At 39.4% G+C, this 19,357-nt stretch overlaps 1 protein-coding gene across 1 annotated transcript in view; it reads left to right on the top strand.

The window, feature by feature from the left end:
- MAP3K5 (mitogen-activated protein kinase kinase kinase 5) overlaps positions 1–19,357 on the top strand; it is a 213,220-nt gene that overhangs the window by 112,674 nt on the left and 81,189 nt on the right. Inside the window, exons 9-11 of the mRNA XM_065931283.1 lie at positions 6,720–6,879; positions 9,530–9,683; positions 15,532–15,639. Coding sequence (XP_065787355.1) covers positions 6,720–6,879; positions 9,530–9,683; positions 15,532–15,639 — 422 coding nt within the window. The remainder of the gene's footprint in view (positions 1–6,719; positions 6,880–9,529; positions 9,684–15,531; positions 15,640–19,357) is intronic.

Raw genomic sequence — 19,357 nt, forward strand, 5'->3', positions numbered from 1 at the left:
AATAAAGTACAGTACTTTCCCTACCTTTTAAAGCGATAACTATAGTTCATCCCTGGAGAAGGAAATGGCAACCCACTCCAGTATTCTTGCCTGGAGAATCCCATGGACAGAGGAGCCTGGTGGGCTACAGTCCTTGGGGTCTCAGAGTCAGACCTGATTGAGTAGAGCATAGATCATCCAGTTGAGGAGGTAAAGCTCTTCTTAAGATATGCTACATACTAACTGTATATTCTTAAGAACGTATTCTTCAAAAGAATGCTAGCTGATAAAGTAGAAAGACTGATAAAACTGATAATGATAGTGATGCTAAAATAATAATTCTGACAAGGATCATCAATTAGAACTAACACCATTAGGATTTTTTTTTTAATTTTCATTTGCCATATTTACATGAAACCCAGGTTCACCCACAAATTGCTTATCAATCACAAAGGAACAATGCACCCATACAATTCATTGTATATATCCCCTCCAGGGATCCAGGCGTCTGTGATCCACCCAGCATGGCTTGATGGCTGGACATTTGCCAGCTGATACAGAGAATGTGAAGTAAGCAGCATCTCCCGTGAAGTGTTGCTGTGTTCAGTCGCCCAGGCATGTCCGACTCTTTGCAACTCCACGGACTGCTGCACGCCAGGCTTCCCTGTCCTTCACTATCTCCTGGAGTTTGCTCAAAGTCATGTCCATTGAATCAGTAATGCCATACAACAGTCTCATCCGCTGTCACCCCCTTCTCCTCCTGCCCTCAGTCCTGTGAAATAGTCTCACTAAAAATGTTTAACCCAAGCCTTAAGATTTAACAGTCAGTTAATAGAACCACAGTTGGATAGAGAAATAAGCCAGACAACACCAAGAGATGCTATCAGCCAGATCCAGAAGGTGAAAACATTCTACAGGACTCCCTGCCTAATCTCTTCAAAAAGTCAATGTCATGGAGAAAAGTGTGGGTGGATTGATTAGGTTAAAAGACATTTCAGTTCAGTTCAGTCACTCAGTCGTGTCCAACTCTTTGTGACCCCATGAACTGCAGCACGCCAGGCCTGGCCTCCCTGTCCATCACCAACTCCCGGAGTCCACCCAAACCCATGTCCATTGAGTTGGTGATGCCACCCAACCATCTCATCCTCTGTCGTCCCCTTCTCCTCCTGCCCTCAATCTTTCCCAGCATTAGGGTCTTTTCAAATGAGTCAGCTCATTAGAGACATTAAAAAAAATGCAGTTAATGATCCCTGTTTGGATTCTAGTTTGAAAAAACAAAGAGAACAACAACAACAAAAAGCTATTCAGTTCAGTCGCTCAGTCGTGTCTAACTCTTTGCAACCCCATGGACTGCAGCATGCCAGGCTTCTCTGTCCATCACCAACTCCCAGAACTTGCTCAAACTCATGTCTGTCGCGTCAGTGATGCCATCCAACCATCTCATCCTCTGTCGTCCCCTTCTCCTCCTGCCTTCAATCTTTCCCAGCATCAGTCTTTTCCAGTGAATCAGTTCTTTGTGTCAGGTGGCCAAAGAAATTTGGGGAATGATCAGGGAATTTGAATCAGGACCAAATATTAAATAATATGAGAGAATTATAATTATTTTTATTAGGTGCAATAATCAAATGCGGCTTCCCTTGTAGCTCAGTCAGTAAAGAATCTGCCTGCACTGTAGGAGATTCGGGTTTCATTCCTGGGTTGGGAAGATCCCTTGGAGAAGGAAATGGCAACCCACTCCAGTATTCTTGCCTGGAGAATCCCGTGAACAAAGGAACCTGGAGGATTATAGTCCATGGGGTCGCAGGAGTCGGACACAACTAAACCGCCACCACCACGGATTTGGGAACATGAAATCAGTTACTAAAAATATCTAACTATCTAAAGACCTGTTCCACCAATTTCCCTGGAGCACAGGGTGCCTCAGCCTCCACCCTGAATTCCCCTCAGGGGGTGTTGAAGCTCAGCAGCACAGGCTTCAGTCTCCACAGAGGCAGATGTCAGATGCCCTTTGTTGTTCACTTGCTGACAAGTGTTCAAAAAAATGATCAAGTAGAATGAGTAGGAGAATTCTTCTACTATGACACAATATTTAAGGGTGAAATATGTAATTTTATTTGAAATGGTTCAGCCGAAGTATTCAGGGAGATGAGGCAATAGCAAAATGCTAGCAGCTGTTGAAAATGTGATCATTATGGTATTTTTCTACTTTGATGTATGCTTGGAATTCATCACAATGGAAAGTTAAACTGGTAACAATCTAACCTCCACCGGGGCTGTGCGACCTTCAACAAGTTGCTCAACATCTCTCAGCATTTTTTTTCCATCATTGCCAAAGGGACTAATCTTTAACTGATTGTGGTGGTGTTATTTTCAGTCACTCAGGTGAGTCTGACTCTTTGCGACCCCATCGACTGCAGCACGCCAGGCTTCCCTGTCCTTCACCATCTCCCAGAGCTTGCTCAAACTCATGTCCATTGAGTCGGTAATGCCATCCAGCCATCTCATCCTCTGTCATCCCCTTCTCCTCATGGCTTCAATCTTTCCAGGCATCAGGGTCTTTTCTAATGAATTGGCTCTTCCCATCAGGTGGCTGAAGTATTGGAGCTTCAGCTTCAACATCAGTCCTTCCAATGAATATTCAGGGTTGATATCCTTTAGGATTGACTGGTTGGATCTCCTTGCAGTCCAAGGGAACTCTCGAGAGTCTTCTGCAACACTACAGTTAAAAAGCATCAGTTCTTTGGTGCTCAGCCTTTATGATCCAACTCTCACATCCATCCATGACTACTGGAAAAACCATAGCTTTGACTATACAGACGTTTGTCAGCAAAGCAGTGTCCCTACTTTTAATACATTGTCTAGGTTTGTCATAGCTTCTTCCAAGAAGCAAGTGTTTTTTAATTTTATGACTGTGGTCACCATCCACAGTGATTTTGGAGTCCAATAAAATAAAGTCTGTCACTGTTTCCATTGTTTCCCCATCTATTTGCCATGAAGTGATGGGACTGGATGCCATGACCTTCGGTTTTTATATGTTGAGTTTTAAGCCAGCTTTTTCACTCTTTTCTTTCACTTTCATCAAGAGGCTCTTTGGTTCCTCTTTGCTTTCTGCCATTAGTGTAGTGTCATCTGCATACCTGAGGTTGTTGATATTTCTCTTGGCAATTTTGAGCTCAGCTTGTGCTTCATCCAGCTCAGCATTTCTCATGATGTACTCTGCATATAAGTTAAATAAGCAGGGTGACAATATACAGCCTTGATATACTCCTTTCCCAGTTTTGAGCTAGTTCATTATTCCATATCCAGTTCTAACTGTTGTTTCTTGACCTGGATACAGGTTTCTCAGATAGCAGGTAAGGTAGTCTGGTGTTCCCATCTCAGAATTTTCTACAGTTTGTTGTGATCCACACAGTCAAAGGCTTTAGTGTAGTCAGTGAAGCAGAAATAGATGTTTTTCTGGAATTACTTTGCTTTTTCTATGATCCAATGGATGTTGGCAACTTGTTCTCTGGTTCGTCTGCCTTTTCTAAATCCAGCTTGAACATCTGGAAGCTCTTGGTTCATTTACTGTTGAAGCCTAGCTTGGGGAATTTTGAGCATTACCTTGCTAGCATGTGAAATGAGTGCAATTGTGTGGTAGTTTGAACATTCTTTGGCGTTGCCTTTCTTTCGGATTGGAATGAAAACTGACCTTTCCCCGTTCTGTGGCCACTGCTGAGTTTTCCAAATTTGCTGGCGTATTGAGTGCAGCACTTTCATAGCCTCATCTTTTAGGATTTGAAAGAGCTCAGCGGGAATTCCATCACCTCCACTAGCTTTGTTCGTAGTGATGCTTCCTAAGGCCCACTTGACTTCACACTCCAGGATGCCTGCTTCTAAGTGAGTGATCACACCATTGTGGTTATCTGGGTCATGAAGACCTTTTCTGTCTAGTTCTGTGTATTCTTGCCACCTGTTGTTAGTATCTTGTGCTTCTGTTAGGTCCATACTGTTTCTGTCCTTTATTGAGCCCATCTCTGCATGAAATGTTCCCTTGGCATCTCTAACTCGTGCTGTTGTCTGGGTTGAAAAGAGTTACCTTTTTAGTGTGCATTGCTAGTGCTAGGCATATAATGAGAGTTCAATGAAAAGGTCCTACCTTTCTCTGTTAAATAGCTGCTGCAAAATATAAAAATTCTGATAGAAACTAAACTATTAAAAAAATCTTCAATTCTTAGAAGTCAACCAGGTCTAATTAGAGCATTGTCAACATTTAACTTGCCTGAACAGATGATTGAATCAAAGAACTGGTATTTAAAACAGCAATGACATGCTGTGAATTGCTTATAAATTTTGCCAAATTTTTTTAAATAGTGAAAAATAGCCAGATAGCAAGGACTTGGTAAAGAGATAGAATCATCCATCAGCAATAGTACTTTATAATTTGGCTCTAGTGATCAAAAACCTTAAAAGTGCTATAGCCTGCGACCAAGATTCACACTACCTCTGAGACTCTATCCAGTGGAAATAATCCTAGTTATGAAACAAATATTATGTACTAAGATATTTATTCCTCTCTTCCTTGAATGTGTGGGTGGAGAGGGCTTGGAGATCCTAAATATAAAAAATTAGAGCCATATTTTTAACTCCAAACGTAAAAGAGTACTATCTCATGTAGAAACAGGTTTCATACATCATGTGGAAAAAACATAAATGTTAATTCATAAAAGATATATAAAATATGAAGAGAGTCAATCTTAAAGGTTTAAAAAAAAGCATGTTTCCTTTTGTTTTCCATTACACTGGCAAAGATGAAAGAATGTAATATTATCTATAATGTGTGCTCAGCCACTCAGTCCTGTCCAACTTGTTTCGACCCCATGGACTGTAGCCTGCCAGGCTCCTCTGTCCATGGAATTTTCCAGGCAATAATACTGGAGTGGGTTGCCATTTCCTATTCCAAAGGATAGTCCCCACCCAGGGATCAAACCCACATATCTTGTGTTTCCTGCATTGACTGGCAGATTCTTTACCACTGTGTAATCTGGGAAGCCCACTACCCATAATATCAACACTAAAATGAGCATATCTCTATCCCCAACAAGTTCAAGTTGAAGATTTTATTACAAAGAAATAATTGAACAAGTGCACAAAGCTATGTGTACAAGAGTATTTATAGTAATAAAAAGCAGCTACCATCTGCATTTGGGTAAATAAACCATGACCCATCTGTATACTAAAATACTATATGCCATTCAACAAAAAATACATTTTGTCCAAATGCTGAATGATTCAGAGTCGCATCATGTGACCAAATTATGCTAAGGCCAAAGTTAAGATGACCCCCATAGAGTAAACTTCTGGCATGCAAGAATAAATATAAATTTTAATTTTAAAGCTAATATAATTTTACTGTTAAACACTTTCATAGTCCCTCTTTAAATATTTAAATGGTCTGATCCTACCTTAGTCCTACATTCTTTGTTCTGAAAGTATGAAACCAAAAAAAGAAATATTCATTTTCAACTGAGGTTGACAGAGACACACATTTTTAGTATCTAATTTCCCCCCTACACATTCTTCTTCCATTTATATTTGTTGTTTTTTTTTCTGTTCAGATAGGATATCGTAGATGTTGTTGCATACACGTGCAGTTTTTTTCCATCTCATGAAATTTTAAGGTGGCAAAGCTGTTCTCTTTTTAAATTATCATCACAAAATGTGAAGAATTCCCAAATGGACTGTTTCCTGAAATACTCATGGCTTAAGTGGCATTATATAATAAAAAGCAGCATAAGGCTTTTTAAAGGTTGTTTCGTTTCATTAAAGCAAAAAAAAAAAGGTAAATTCATGACTCTCAGAAAATATAAAAGATTCTATTTAATTCAGTGAACATGGAAACAGTAAGAGGCTATGTCCTGTTTAAAGTGCGTTTAAGAAGCTAATGTGAGTCATTCAGTCACGTCTGATACCGTGTGACCCCGTGGACTGTGGCCTGCCAGGCTTCTCTATCCATGGAATTCTCCAGGCAAGCATGCTGGAGTAGGTAGCCATTCCCTTCTCCAGGGGATCTTCCTTGGAGATAAGGTAATCATAATTTAACAAAGAAATCTTAGAATCAGATTTCTGAGTTTGATTTTTTTAAAAGCTAGTTTATGACCAGCTGGTTATAAATATTGTTTCACTAGACAGAAATTATTTGGATATCTACTGAGCAAAACACAAATTCACAAGTAAACTTCTCTAAGCCTGAGATCATTTATTGTTGTTGTTTAGTTGCTAAGTTGTGACGGACTCTTGCCACCCCATGCCCTGTAGCCTACCAGGCTTCTCTGTCATGGGGTTTCCCAGGCAAGAATACTGGAGCGAGTTGCCATTTCCTTCTCTAGGCAATCTTCTGACCCACGGAGGAAACCTGCATCTCCTGCATCAGCAGGTGGATTCTTTACCACTGAGCCACCAAGGAAGCCCATATACCAACATATATAATAACTCTGGGATGATGTACATCAGTGTGAAGTTGGCAGTTATTTGGAGCTTTTCAAATTGAAGGGAACTTATCAGTCTTTTTCTGTGTACCTTTCTGATTAGTCTTTTTTTTCTTTTCTTTTACAATGAACTTAAGCCCTTTTAAGAATCAGAAACTTAACAAAGGTGTTTTAATCTGAAAGAAAGAATGAAAGCTTGCTTTTTAATAAAGAAGTCAGCTCTGCCTGACTGTGGTGTGTTTGTAATATTCTTTTTTCCTATTCATCTTCTAGGGGTGAAGCTAAGTAGTCTTCTTGGTAAAAAGGGAAACTTGGAAAAACTCCAGAGCTACTGGGAAGTTGGATTTTTCCTGGGGGCCAGTGTCCTAGCCAACGACCACTTGAGAGTCATTCAAGCATCTGAAAAGCTTTTTAAACTGAAGACACCTGCATGGTAATAGTAACTTGTTAGGTGTTTATAGAATTATTTTTTATAAAAGCTCCTATCATTTGTTTCTAAATTGTTAAATATGTTGGACTGACAACTAGATGGTTTTATTTGCTTAGAGACTGAAATGCACAATCTAGAGGAAAAAGTGATTGATGCTCATAAAATGTATTGATTGTAGGTTCTGATGACTTTAGACACAGGTGGTATCCGATGGCCGTCAAGCTTAGCCTTTCCGTCACACTGACCAACCCACCAGCTCAAATTGGCCAGTATCTCCTACTTGAATCATACACAGTCCTCCAATGTTACATGTGTGGCTCTGATCAGCAGATTCACAAGCTTCTATCTCAGCTTCCCGGTCTCTGCTCCAAACATGTGCCCTTCATGATCTAACCTCCCTCTTAGGACTCACATTCTTGAGTTGCACTTCTTTGTTACTTAGAGTTTCCTGACACTTTTAGATGTTTCATATATTATGTGTGTTTTTCTACTTTCAAATGGTTCTTGGGATGCACCCAAGTCTCATCACTATGGATATAAGTAACTGGAAAGATGAAAACAAAATTCCATCTGCATTTGAAACTATATTTAGTGCTAATTTTATCATGCGTCTCATGTAATGATTGACTATTAGCTTTTAAGATTTTTAAAGGTTAACTGTGAGATATAGAGAACAAACATATGGACACCAAGGGGGGAAAAGGAGTGGGGTAAATTGGGAGACTGGAATTGACATATGTATGCTACTAATACCGTGTATAAAACAGATAATGAACGAGAACCTACTTTATAGCATAGAGAACTCTACTTAATGCTCTGTGGTAACCTAAATGGGAAGGAAATCCGAAAAAGAGGAGTGTTTGTGTATGTGTAGCTGATTCGCTTTGCTGTATGACAGAAACTGCCACAACATTGTAAAGCAACTATACTCCAATAAAAAATTATTTAAGAAGAATAAAGTCTACCTGTGATATCAAGAAAGGCTCAAAGCATCTCCGGACTCAGGCCACTGATGTTTGGTCCTCAGAGGGACCATTTGAGGAGATGCCCACCACAGTAGACGTTCGTGGCCTCTTATAGCATTTGGTCACATTCAGGTCTCCCTCATTAGCAAATGCTTCCCAGCATCACTCTCATAATGATCTTTCTAAAATGCATGTCTGAGCCTTCCCCTCCACTGAAATCTTTAAATCAGCATACTTTAATGACTCCTCACAGCCTAAGGGATAAAGTCCACCTCCTTGGCGTGGCAAAGAAGGTTTGCCCTGTCATTAAACCTCAGTCCTTGTCACACCCCTGGGTTTACACTGCCGTCTGTTTACACTGAACATGCAAGATTCTGGCTTTGTGCTGCTGCGTCTCACCACACCATGGGCATCGTCTTCCAGCCCTCTCCTCCACCTGGGGAGCATTGGTGGGTCATGTCTGCTCCTAAATCCCACGCCAACCTAAGACCCTGCCCCACAGCCAGACAGCAGATGGTGGATGTTGTTACATACACTTCTGTGTGTGACCCACTCGTCTCCTGAAACTGTCTGCTTCCGTGTTTAGTCATCTATCTGCTGATACTACTCTATGACTTTTGTCAGTTTAACTCCGTGAGTTAAAGCTCCATGGGCATTTATTTCATGGTGCTCAACGCCTTTTACATTTCTGTCTGCTTGGCCCTGCGTGCAGCTTGAGGACAGGGTTGTCCTGTCAGGAGCATGCTGACAGCAGGCATTCAGCAAATGACATGACAATCAATGAACCAATAAATGCACACACATCCCATGCGATCAAACTGGTTGTTTCTTTATGACGACCATCCTGACGATGGCTGAGGAGGAGGCTGGAGCGCAGATACAAAGAGTTTCAGTTAGAGGTCTCTTGGCCTCTGTTAACAAGAAAACAGGCATTATTTTGTGCAGTAGCGACAACAACCACAAAACAGTGTTTTGTTCCCATTAATTTAATGTTAGTTCCATGTGTGTAGTTTATAGTTTACAAAGTGCTTGCATGCCCATTATCTCATGTAATTAATTATCTTACTCCCCATATTTTCCTGACTTCTTCCTTCGAGGCACCATCTGTCTTGCAATTTAAGGATGTTCATATAATGCATATGAGTTGAGTTACTTCAGAGCAAAATAATATTTCTTATGATGGGTCTATTTAGAAAGATTTCCCAAGGGAACATATTTTAAAGTAAATGCATTAACACTTTCTTGAGTAGAATATAGGCATTACTTTATTTTTTTAATTTTTAAGAAATTTATTATTGTTTATTTATTGGGCCCCCTGCATTATAAGTGCAGTGTCTTAGCCACTGGACCACCAGAGAAATCACTAGGCATTACTTTAAAAGTCATGTTTTAAGTAGATGTTTTGTTCAGTCCAAGTTGTCTAAGCTGTAAGTGTAAGCTGTCTAAGCCTTAGTTTCCTCATCTTTATAATGGGGAAAAAATGGCCTACTTTATTGCATTTTTGTGAGTTTTAAATGAGATAACGTGATACTACATGGCATGTAACAAAAAATGAATGAAGTTTGGTGACTTGGCTGGTATAATATTAATGCCATGTTTAAATTACATTTACAGAGTAAGACTGGGATGTGTGGGGATAGGTAGTTCTAAACTTGCCTATTACAAGTTTTATATCGTTTAATTTTTAGGTACCTCAAGTCTATCGTAGAGACAATTTTGATATATAAGCATTTTGTGAAACTGACTTCGGAACAGCCTGTGGCCAAACAGGAACTTGTGGACTTCTGGATGGATTTCCTGGTCGAGGCCACAAAGACAGATGTCACCGTAGTTAGATTTCCAGTAAGTACTCTTCACTTAACTCTAAGGACGTTTATGTTTTGTTTCCTTTATTTAAAGAACATCTAGCACTTGTGATTGTAATGGTATTAATGTGCTCTTTTTCATGCACAGCAAGTGAAGATGGTCATCTGGTTAAAATGCTTATTTTCTACAAATTGGTTTGCTTTAGCTTACTTTTAAAAATAACGGTCACAATCAGAGAAATAAGATGTGTTTTCAGGTTTTTGCCATAACACTTGGTAATTTCCTTTGATAATCTATGATGTGTGCTTTCCCAGGAAAAGATTATCTCTTAGCTCAAGAAGTCAAGATATCTCTTCAGATCAGATGAATGTGTGCTTTTAATTCATACTACAGTTTGGCTGACATTGTCACCATCAATAATCGTCAACATTATTGTGGTGAAAAGTGTCAGGCTCCCCTGCATTTTTACTCCATCACTACCCCTTACTACCCATGTGGGTCAGAGTTAGATGAGGTGTCGCTTTTTACAGCGCTTTAGAGCAGGGATCCCCAACCTCTGGGATCTAATGCCTGATGATCTGAGGTGGAGCTGATGTAATAATCATAGAAATAAAGTGCACGATAGATGTAAATGTACTTGAATCATCCTGAAAGCTCCCCCCCTCCACCCCCCACCCTACCACTTCATCCATGGAAAATGTGTCTTCCATGAAATTGGTCCCTGGTGCCAAAAAGGTTGAGGATCACTACTCTAGAGGATGGGAAATAATACTTCACAGGTTCTGGTCTGCAACTCATTATGCCTAGTTTCTATCAGATTGCGATATTTAAATGTATAACACACATACACACACTTTAAAAATACATTGTCCACCTTAGCTGGTTCCATACCCATCCTGATAGTTCTTGGAAAATCATCCAAAGCAATGTAGCTTTAGCATCCAATTCAAGAATTACTGGCAACTGACTGTATACACAGACTTCCCACGTCAAAGTGATGCCAGAAATCTGTTTGAGTTCTGTAAGTCTCAATCCTTCATACTCAGCGGTGGTGACAACTCTTAATTCTTTTTATAAAATCTTGTTTTCTAGTGCTCACTGGTAGGATCAAATGTTTCATTTAATTAAATCTATCCCTGGCATTAGCACACTTCTTTTCCTCTTGCTTCCAGAGGATGCCATAGGCTCAGCAGGATCTTTCGTTGAAAAGCCTTTCAAACTATAACTCTTCACTCTGTTTTCTATCCTGGATAATGTGTAGCCTAGGAAAATACTTCTCTCAGAATGAGCTGGCAGCTGGCCTTTAACTGGTGCTTTGATGATAGTAAATGTGGTCGTGAAAGAAGACAGCACAAAGCTGAAGTATTTAATCAACTGTTGACTTGATGGACTAAGAAAGTTGGCTATGAGAGGAAACCACTTATATTAGTGATTCTGAGCTAATTTAAATTACTTTAATATGAATTAGTTTGTCATAATATGAATGTAAAAAAAAAATTCAGAAAATAGTGAGAGAGAATTTAGGAGAATATAGGGGGGTGTGTGTGTGTGTGTGTGTGTTAGCTGTTCAGTCATGTCCGACTCTTTGCAGCCCCATGGACTGTAACCTACCAGGCCCCTCTGTCCCTGGACTTCTCCAGGCCAGAATACTGGAGTGGGCTGCCATTCCCTTCTCCAGGGGATCGTCCCAACCCAGGGACTGAACCCATGTCTCCTGCATTGCAGGCAGATTCTTTACTGCCTGAGCCACCAGGTAAGCTAGAATATAAGTGTATATACTCCAGGAAAGAGAGGCTCTCTTAAGCAAGAAAGGGACCTATAACTTCCCCAGGCAAATATTAACCAATTTGATTCAATTAAAAGTTCAAATTTTTGGTCATCTTAAAAAAAAAAAACCACCCTAAATATGTCGAATGCTAGAAAGGGAGAGAATATCTAACACTAACACTGCAAAAGGCTCAGTGCACCCAATATGCAAAAACAAACAAACAAAACAGCTCCCACAAACTGATAAGCAAAAGGAACAGAAAAGTGGTCATAATCCATAGTTTTAACTGCTCTTGAACAATGAAAAGAATGGACAATTCATAACTGCCTTCTTTCAAAAACAGTAATCTCCTGAGCCAGTACCATTTGAGATGTCAGTTTCAATCCCATTCATTCTGCTTCACTCACTGCCCTTTCTTACTCAGCCCACTCACTGCAACCATGGAGTTTGCTGCCCACCTTCTATTGCGTAGGGAAAGACAAGCTTCTAGATCCTGTGGTTCTGTCAGTCACTGTAACTATTCATGTCTTTAGAGTAGCATCTTCTATAGCCCACACTTGTGAAGGCTGCATTAGGTCTTGATTGGGGTGATTACCTTATCCTTCATTGGAAATGGGTTTGACCAGGTAGCTTATATTAGAAAATATTATTTAATTGGTTCCATTTAGCTCACTATCACATCCATTCTCATGCTTCCAAGAAATAGTGATAACTCTGGGCAAAAGAAAACAGACCAAAGTTTCTTTGGAAGATGAAGGATCCCACCATCATTTATTATTATTTGGGTTCAGTTTGATTCTTTCTCCTCACCTCTCTGCAGTGTACATTTTCTTTCCTCCTTACTTTGAAAAGTTAGGAGACCATCAACCCATCTGATGATGTCAGGTGAGAGGAAGAGAAAGTGGTACATCCACGGTTTCTATAGGAGCTTAGTATGTACCTCTGCTTACTGTCTCCTCTTAGAGTCTGCAGGCCTTGCTGTCTTCCTTTATACTTCAGAATTTAGCAGTTAATTGTAATGTTAACTGATATAAAAGACAAGAAACTTAAAGCAAGAAAGCATATGCTCCCAAGCGAGTTGTATTTAGCTGGTTTCATCAAATTGCATCCTTTTCTTGTCTTTAAACAGCCTTTCTGTGACGTCCACAAGGCATGCTACAAATTCCTCACATTTTGCCATTTCAACAGCAGTTCAGAGGGCTCAGCAAGCATTTGTTGTTGTTCGTTCGCTCACTCATGTCCAACTCTGCAATCCCATGGAATGCAGCACGCCAGGCTTCCCTGTCCTTCATCTCCCAGAGTTTGCTCAAACTCATCTGCATTGAGTCAGTGATGGCATCCAACCATCTCATCCTCTGTTGTCCCCTTCTCCTCCTACCTCCAATCTTTCCCAGCATTGGGGTCTTTTCTAATGAATTGAGGAAGAGAGGCCAAAATATTGGAGCTTCAACTTCAGCATCAGTCCTTCCGATGAATATTCAGGGTTGATATCCTTTAGGATTGACTGGTTGGATCTCCTTGCAGTCCAACGGACTCTCAAGAATCTTCTCCAACACCACAGTTCAAAAGCATCAATTCTTTGGTGCTCAGCCTTCTTTATGGTCCAACTCTCACATCCATAATGACTACTGGAAAAACCATAGCCTTGACTATACAGACGTTTATCAGCAAAGCAGTGTCCCTGCTTTTAATACATTGTCTAGGTTTGTCGTAGCTTTTCTTCCAAGGAACAAGTGTCTTTTCATTTCATGGCTGCAGTCAGCATCTGCCGTGATTTTGGACCCCAAGAAAATAAAGTCTGTCACTGTTTCCATTGTTTCCCTATCTATTTGCCATGAAGTATTGGGACTGGATGCTGTGATCTTTGTTTTTTGAATGTTGAGTTTTAAGCCAGCTTTTTCACTCTCCTCTTTCACTTTCATCAAGAGGCTCTTTAGTTCCTCTTTGCTTTCTGCCATAAGGGTGGTGTCATCTGTGTATCTGAGGTTATTGATATTTCTCCTGGCAGTCTTGAGTTCAGCTTGTGATTCATCCATCTCAGCATTTCCCTTGAGGTACTCTGCATAGAAGTTAAATAAGCAAGATGACAATATGCAGCCTCAACGTACTCCTTTCCCGATTTGGAACCGGTCCACTGTTCATACTCGGTTCTAACTGTTGCTTCTTGACCTGCATATGGGTTTCTCAGCTGGCAGGTAAGGTGGCCTGGTATTCCCAACTCTTTAAGAATTTTCCACAGTTTGTTGTGATCCACACAGTCAAAGGCTTTAGCGTAGTCAATGAAGCAGAAATAGATGTTTTTCTGGAATTTTCTTGCTTTTTCTGTGATCCAACTGATGTTGGCAGTTTGATCTCTGGTTCCTCTGCCTTTTCTAAATCCAGCTTGAACATCTGGAAGTTCTCCATTCACACATACTGTTGAAGCAATCATTAGACAATAATAATTGCAACCAGTTTTTTTCCTTATCTCAAGATAGGTAATGCACAGTTTCGATTTTATCTGTTAGAACTATTCGAGACAACAGTAACGCCATCATTTAAGAAGATAGGAGATAACCTGTCCTGTGCTTTTCTAACGTTAGATAGCATGCTCACTTCTTTAGGGGACAAGGAAAGTTCTAGTCCTCAGTGGAGTGTCTTGGGTGCCGTTTTGGGAAACTATTTTATTCCCTCTTATTTATTTTGATTTCACAAACACTGGGATACTCACATTTGAAAGCACTGTTTACCAAACTAAGATTGAAAAGTAATGATTTTCATATTAATCAGTGCCACTTAGTTCTCTGTTGATAGGAATTTGGACCTTGATTCACCCAGCAGGTTTCTGAATCAGACTGTGTTCCCAAGGGAGCTCTTACTGCTTATTTGTGGCATATGCTGTCTTATTTTCATCACCAGAGCCTGACCAAGAATTCTTTATGCCCTTAAGGTTTTTTTACCCTTGATTAAAGAAAGTGTTGTCTTTCTTATCCCCTTTTTCTAATTCTCTGTACCTTAACTTGAATAAAAAGAGCTGTTCCATTTTCTCTGGTATTTTATTTTCTTCCCAAATATTCTTGCTTAAGAACACACAGGAAATTTGAGCTGAATAGGTGCCTTTAAGTGTCTGTACAAAAAGGTAATATCTGTAGCACCTTTGAAATCAAGGTAGGTGTTGCATTTCAGTGTTATTTGCTCCTAATATGATATGCTAGTAATAATGTAAACATTGTCCAGTCCTTTGATCAAGACTCTTATCCCACTTATCATATATCCTCAGATACTCTCTGAAGTAGGAGCTAGTTTTGTTTCTCTCTTTTTCTCTCACAAAGCTAAATATATCATTATTGAAGATACTAATTTTATCTTGGAGGCAGTGCAAAAGCATTGTTATTATTTCATACAATTATGTCCATTTCTTTGGCTCATATATAAAACTCCTTCAGTAATAATCAAAGTCTTTCTCAACCCATTTATAAGGGTATGAAAACCATACTACTACATCTTTCTGATAAGGTGTGGCCACAAAAAAATGTAAAATAAGCATGTGATAGTCTATAAATGGAATCTTATGTATGTACATAGAATTATTTGTTCTTCTACCACACTGCTGCCTTGACTTGACACATTTACATTTATAGAAATTGATTATGAGAAAAGAATCTGAAAAGGAATATGTATATGTATAACTGAATCACTTTGCTATACACCTGAAGCGTTGTAAATCAACTATACTTCAATAAAAAAATTAAAATTAAAAAAATGAAAAAAGAGAAATACATTCTGTATTGATTATAAATAACATAAAAGCTTTTAAATATGTGTGTGTGTATATATATAAAATTAGTAGAGTCCCTGGGGATAGCGAAACCAACATAAGGACTTCAAAAATTTATTTCCAGCTTCTTTAGCAGTGAAAGGTGATGCATTATTGGAACTTATGGTAACTGTTTAATACCATGAATTGCTCAGAGGCCTCATAGGATAGCAAGAATCCGAAGTTAAAATAGTTTTACTCCAGCTTTGGACTAAGTCTTATGTGTTAATTTCTTGTGTCAGTGCAGGGTTGTTTTAACAACTCTAAATGGCTTAAATCTTAAGTCAATAATACTAATTTCTTTGCCTTATGTTTTGAAGGTATTAATATTAGAACCAACCAAAATCTACCAACCTTCGTATTTGTCTATCAACAATGAAGTTGAGGAAAAGACAATATCTATCTGGCACGTGCTTCCTGATGACAAGGTAAATTGTGCAGTTATTAAGAAAAGAGCATTAAGTGAAAGATTTTATACCTTTTGGCATTTATATATTCCAGCAAATGTCTGTATTAGTTTAGAAGAAATAGCTTCCTGTGTATTTATTTTGGCATAGATGTATTTGGTAATATAAAATTTGTTAAATTTTGGTTATGGATTTCACCCAATAAAATATAATTCTGCTGTTTGGATTTTTATTATAGATGGCATAGCCATCCAACGGGCACTCAAAATGGCACTATTTTTAAAAAAATAATAATTTTATTTATTTATTTATTTTTGGCAGCAATTACTTGGGAGGTTGTTCGTATTATATTAGGGAATTGTGATTTTGCAGTTTATAGTAAGAAATATGTTTTTGATCTGGTCCCTATTTCTGGCACAGAGTTCCTAAAACCCTTGGAATTTCTTGAATGCTGAGATGACTTTTGTTATGTTATGTTACTGAGGTAGTACCCTGAAAATACCTAAGGATGGGGCCTGGTTGCCAGGGAAACCAACCAGTAGTTTGGAGGACTGGAACTGTCATTCCCATATCCTGACCTCTGGGAAGGGAGAAGGGCTAGAGGTTGAGTCATTGACCAATGACCAATGATTTAATCAAACATGCCTATGTAATGAAGCCTCCAGAAAAACCCAAAAGGATGGGGTTCAGAGAACTTCTGGGTTGGTGAATACTTGGGGATTTGGAAAGACGGGTGTATGTGGAGAAGGCACGAAAGCTCCAAGACCTTTCTCCATACCTTGCCCTGTGTATCTCTTTCATCTGATTGTTCCTTAGTCATGTTCATGTATAATAAGCCAGTAATCTAGTAAGTAAAATGTTTCTCTGAGTTCTATGAGCTGCTCCAGTAAGTTAATTGAACTAACCTCCAGTCCGTACTCCACTTGGAGTCGTGGCATCATGACGAAATTGATCATAACTAATATAACTTTCTATATACATCTTATTAACCTTGTTTTTATAAAGTGCACTGTTTTCTCTCTGCTGTGCTGAGTTGCTCAGTCGTGTCCTCTTTGCGACCCCATGGATTGGAGCCCACCAGGCTCCTCTGTCTATGAGGATTTTCCAGGCAAGAACATTGGTGTGGGTTGCTGTACCCTCCTCCAGGGGATCCTCCCAACCCAGGGTTTGAACCCAGGTCTCCATTAGCAACTCAGTGGACATGAGTTTGAGTCAACTCCGGGAGTTGGCAATGGACAGGGAAGCCTGGCGTGCTGCAGTCCATGGAGTCACAAAGAGTCGGACACGACTGAGCGACTGAACTGAACTGAACTCCTGCATTGCAGATGAATCCCTTACCAGCAATGTAAAGTCTTTTCTTTACATTGTTTTAAAGTATATGCATATGCAGAAGTAGAGTAGTCATCCAGTTGAAACTACAAAATCTAAGAGATTAGAGACATGAAAATTGTTATCTGGGAGAGGAGATTTTCAAAAGCTTGATTAGAAAGAGCAGGGTTATCCAAGGACACTTAGAACAGACCGGGGCTAAAGAATGAGCGATTAGCAAGTCCCAGAGAATGAGTATAGAGCCAGAAGTTACTTGGAAGACAGAAAAAGAACAGAAAGTAAGCCAGGAATTTTTGGAAAATGAATACTATTTCCAGTTGTCATTATTTTTCTTTTTCTGGAGGTTCTGTGTTCAATAGTTAGCCTTGTGTTGATTCTTTTATGTTTGTGACAACTGTAGAGACCATTTTTATGTTATGCTAAGAAATAAATATATTAGGATATAAATCATTGCCTTAAGTTGTTATAGACATAGGCTGTGAATTGTCCTGCTTCCATTTTTACTATCTTTTGATCAAGAAATATTACATTTGCTTTGTCCCCACTGCTTGTTACCTTCAGTGTTAAAAATGTCCCTTGTTAAAAATTTAAACTTTTAAAAAATTAATCTGTTTCCATTTTAAATTAATGTCAATTTATTTGTTGTTCTATACATAAATGTCTATATTCATTATCCCTAGTTCTATCCATAGTGTATTCATTACCACTACCATTTTCTCTATTGTTTTATTTATTTATTTCATTTATTTTTATTAGATGAAGGCTAATTACATTATAATATTGTAGTGGTTTTTGCCATACATTGACATGAATCAGCCATGGATTTACATGTGTTCCCCATCCTGATCCCCCCTCACACCTCCCTCCCCACCCATTCCTCTGGGTCTTCCCAGTGCACCAGCCCTGAGCACTTGTCTCATGCATCCAGCCTGGGCTGATGATCTGTTTCACACTTGATAATATACATGTTTCAATGCTATTCTCTCAGATCATCCCACTTTCACCTTAAATAGAAGTGATACAAATGGAATGAGGACAAGCAATGAAGATTACTTTGTTATTATTTTACTAGTTTTAAGCAACTGTAATAGCTATAATTAAATCAAATAAGCAACAGGCTTAATAGGTTTTAATGGTAAATAAGAAGTAGATTTTTCTTGGAAGGGTGTCATAAAATGTTTAAATTTTTCCTTTAAAAGTAGAACAACATAGTGTTGCTTTTTGTTGATTATATTTATTCCTTTACTCCCTCTCCCAGTACTTTCATTCTAAAATGTGGGGTGAATAGTTTTATGAGCTAGTGTATAATTTATATTGCTACTTTCAAAACTTTAAGATCATTATACCAAGTCCCAAGAGTTAGGGACTCTGTGGTCAGGGGCAAATTAATTGAAGTCCCAGTCTTTTAACAGTTCTTCCTGGTTGCTGCTTTAAAAAGTTAGTGCTTGAAGAAAGTCTGCATGTGTACATGAAGGAAAAACCTAGATTGTGGAAGAGAGAAGTTATTTGCAAGATATTTAAAATCATTGTTATTTAGAATTCCCGTCCTTTGAAATTTGAAGCTAAGCACTTCTGGTCTATCTGGTGCAGGGTTCCATTGGAGAAGTAAGTGTCACCCCACTTCCCTCAGTCCAGCTCCAACCAGTGGCCACTCAGAGGAGACCCAGGAAATATATTAGGGGGATGTATTTACCCTAGGTTCTATATTTTGATAATATGATGCTCTCACCCATCAAGGAAGTTTTTGACTACAAAACTCCCAACTAAAGATGGCTTAAATAATAAGGAAACATTGTCTCCTATTACAAGAACTTCTGAGGTGGGTCATTGGGGGCTACTTTCAGTAGCTTAGCAGTGTCAGATTTCTGGCTGGCTTCTCTATGTGCTCTTGTTTTTTCTCTCATGGTCTTAAATAGCAGCACCAAGCATCACTCCGTACAGACAGCATGCAGAGGAGGTCAGGGCCTTTCCCCGGGACCAAAACTTGCATCATGTGTTCATGCCTAAACCAATCACCAGCAAGGGAAATGGGTTTGCCATGGCTAATTTAGGGAATCTGTTTCACCATCTCTAAACATTGCCACCTGCACCGGACCAACAAACGCTTTTTCTTAGCAAAAACGGAAGGGAATGGCTGTCGCCTGGGGAACCAACAGTGTCTGCCACAGTAGGACTGCTGTCTTGGTAAACAAAGAAAAAAGTCACTCAGTCGTGTCTGATCTTTGCAGCCCCATGGACTGTACAGTCCATGGAGTTCTCCAGGCCAGAATACTGGAGTAGCCTTACCCTTCTCCAGGGGATCTTCCCAACCCAGGGATCGAACCCAGGTCTCCCACATTGCAGGCAGATTCTTTACCAGCAGATCCACCAGGGAAGCTGCTGTGTTAGCTCAGTATTGACACTTTGTCTT

The sequence above is a fragment of the Muntiacus reevesi genome, chromosome 3 (assembly GCF_963930625.1).
Source record: "Muntiacus reevesi chromosome 3, mMunRee1.1, whole genome shotgun sequence".
NCBI classification, from domain to species: domain Eukaryota; kingdom Metazoa; phylum Chordata; class Mammalia; order Artiodactyla; family Cervidae; genus Muntiacus; species Muntiacus reevesi.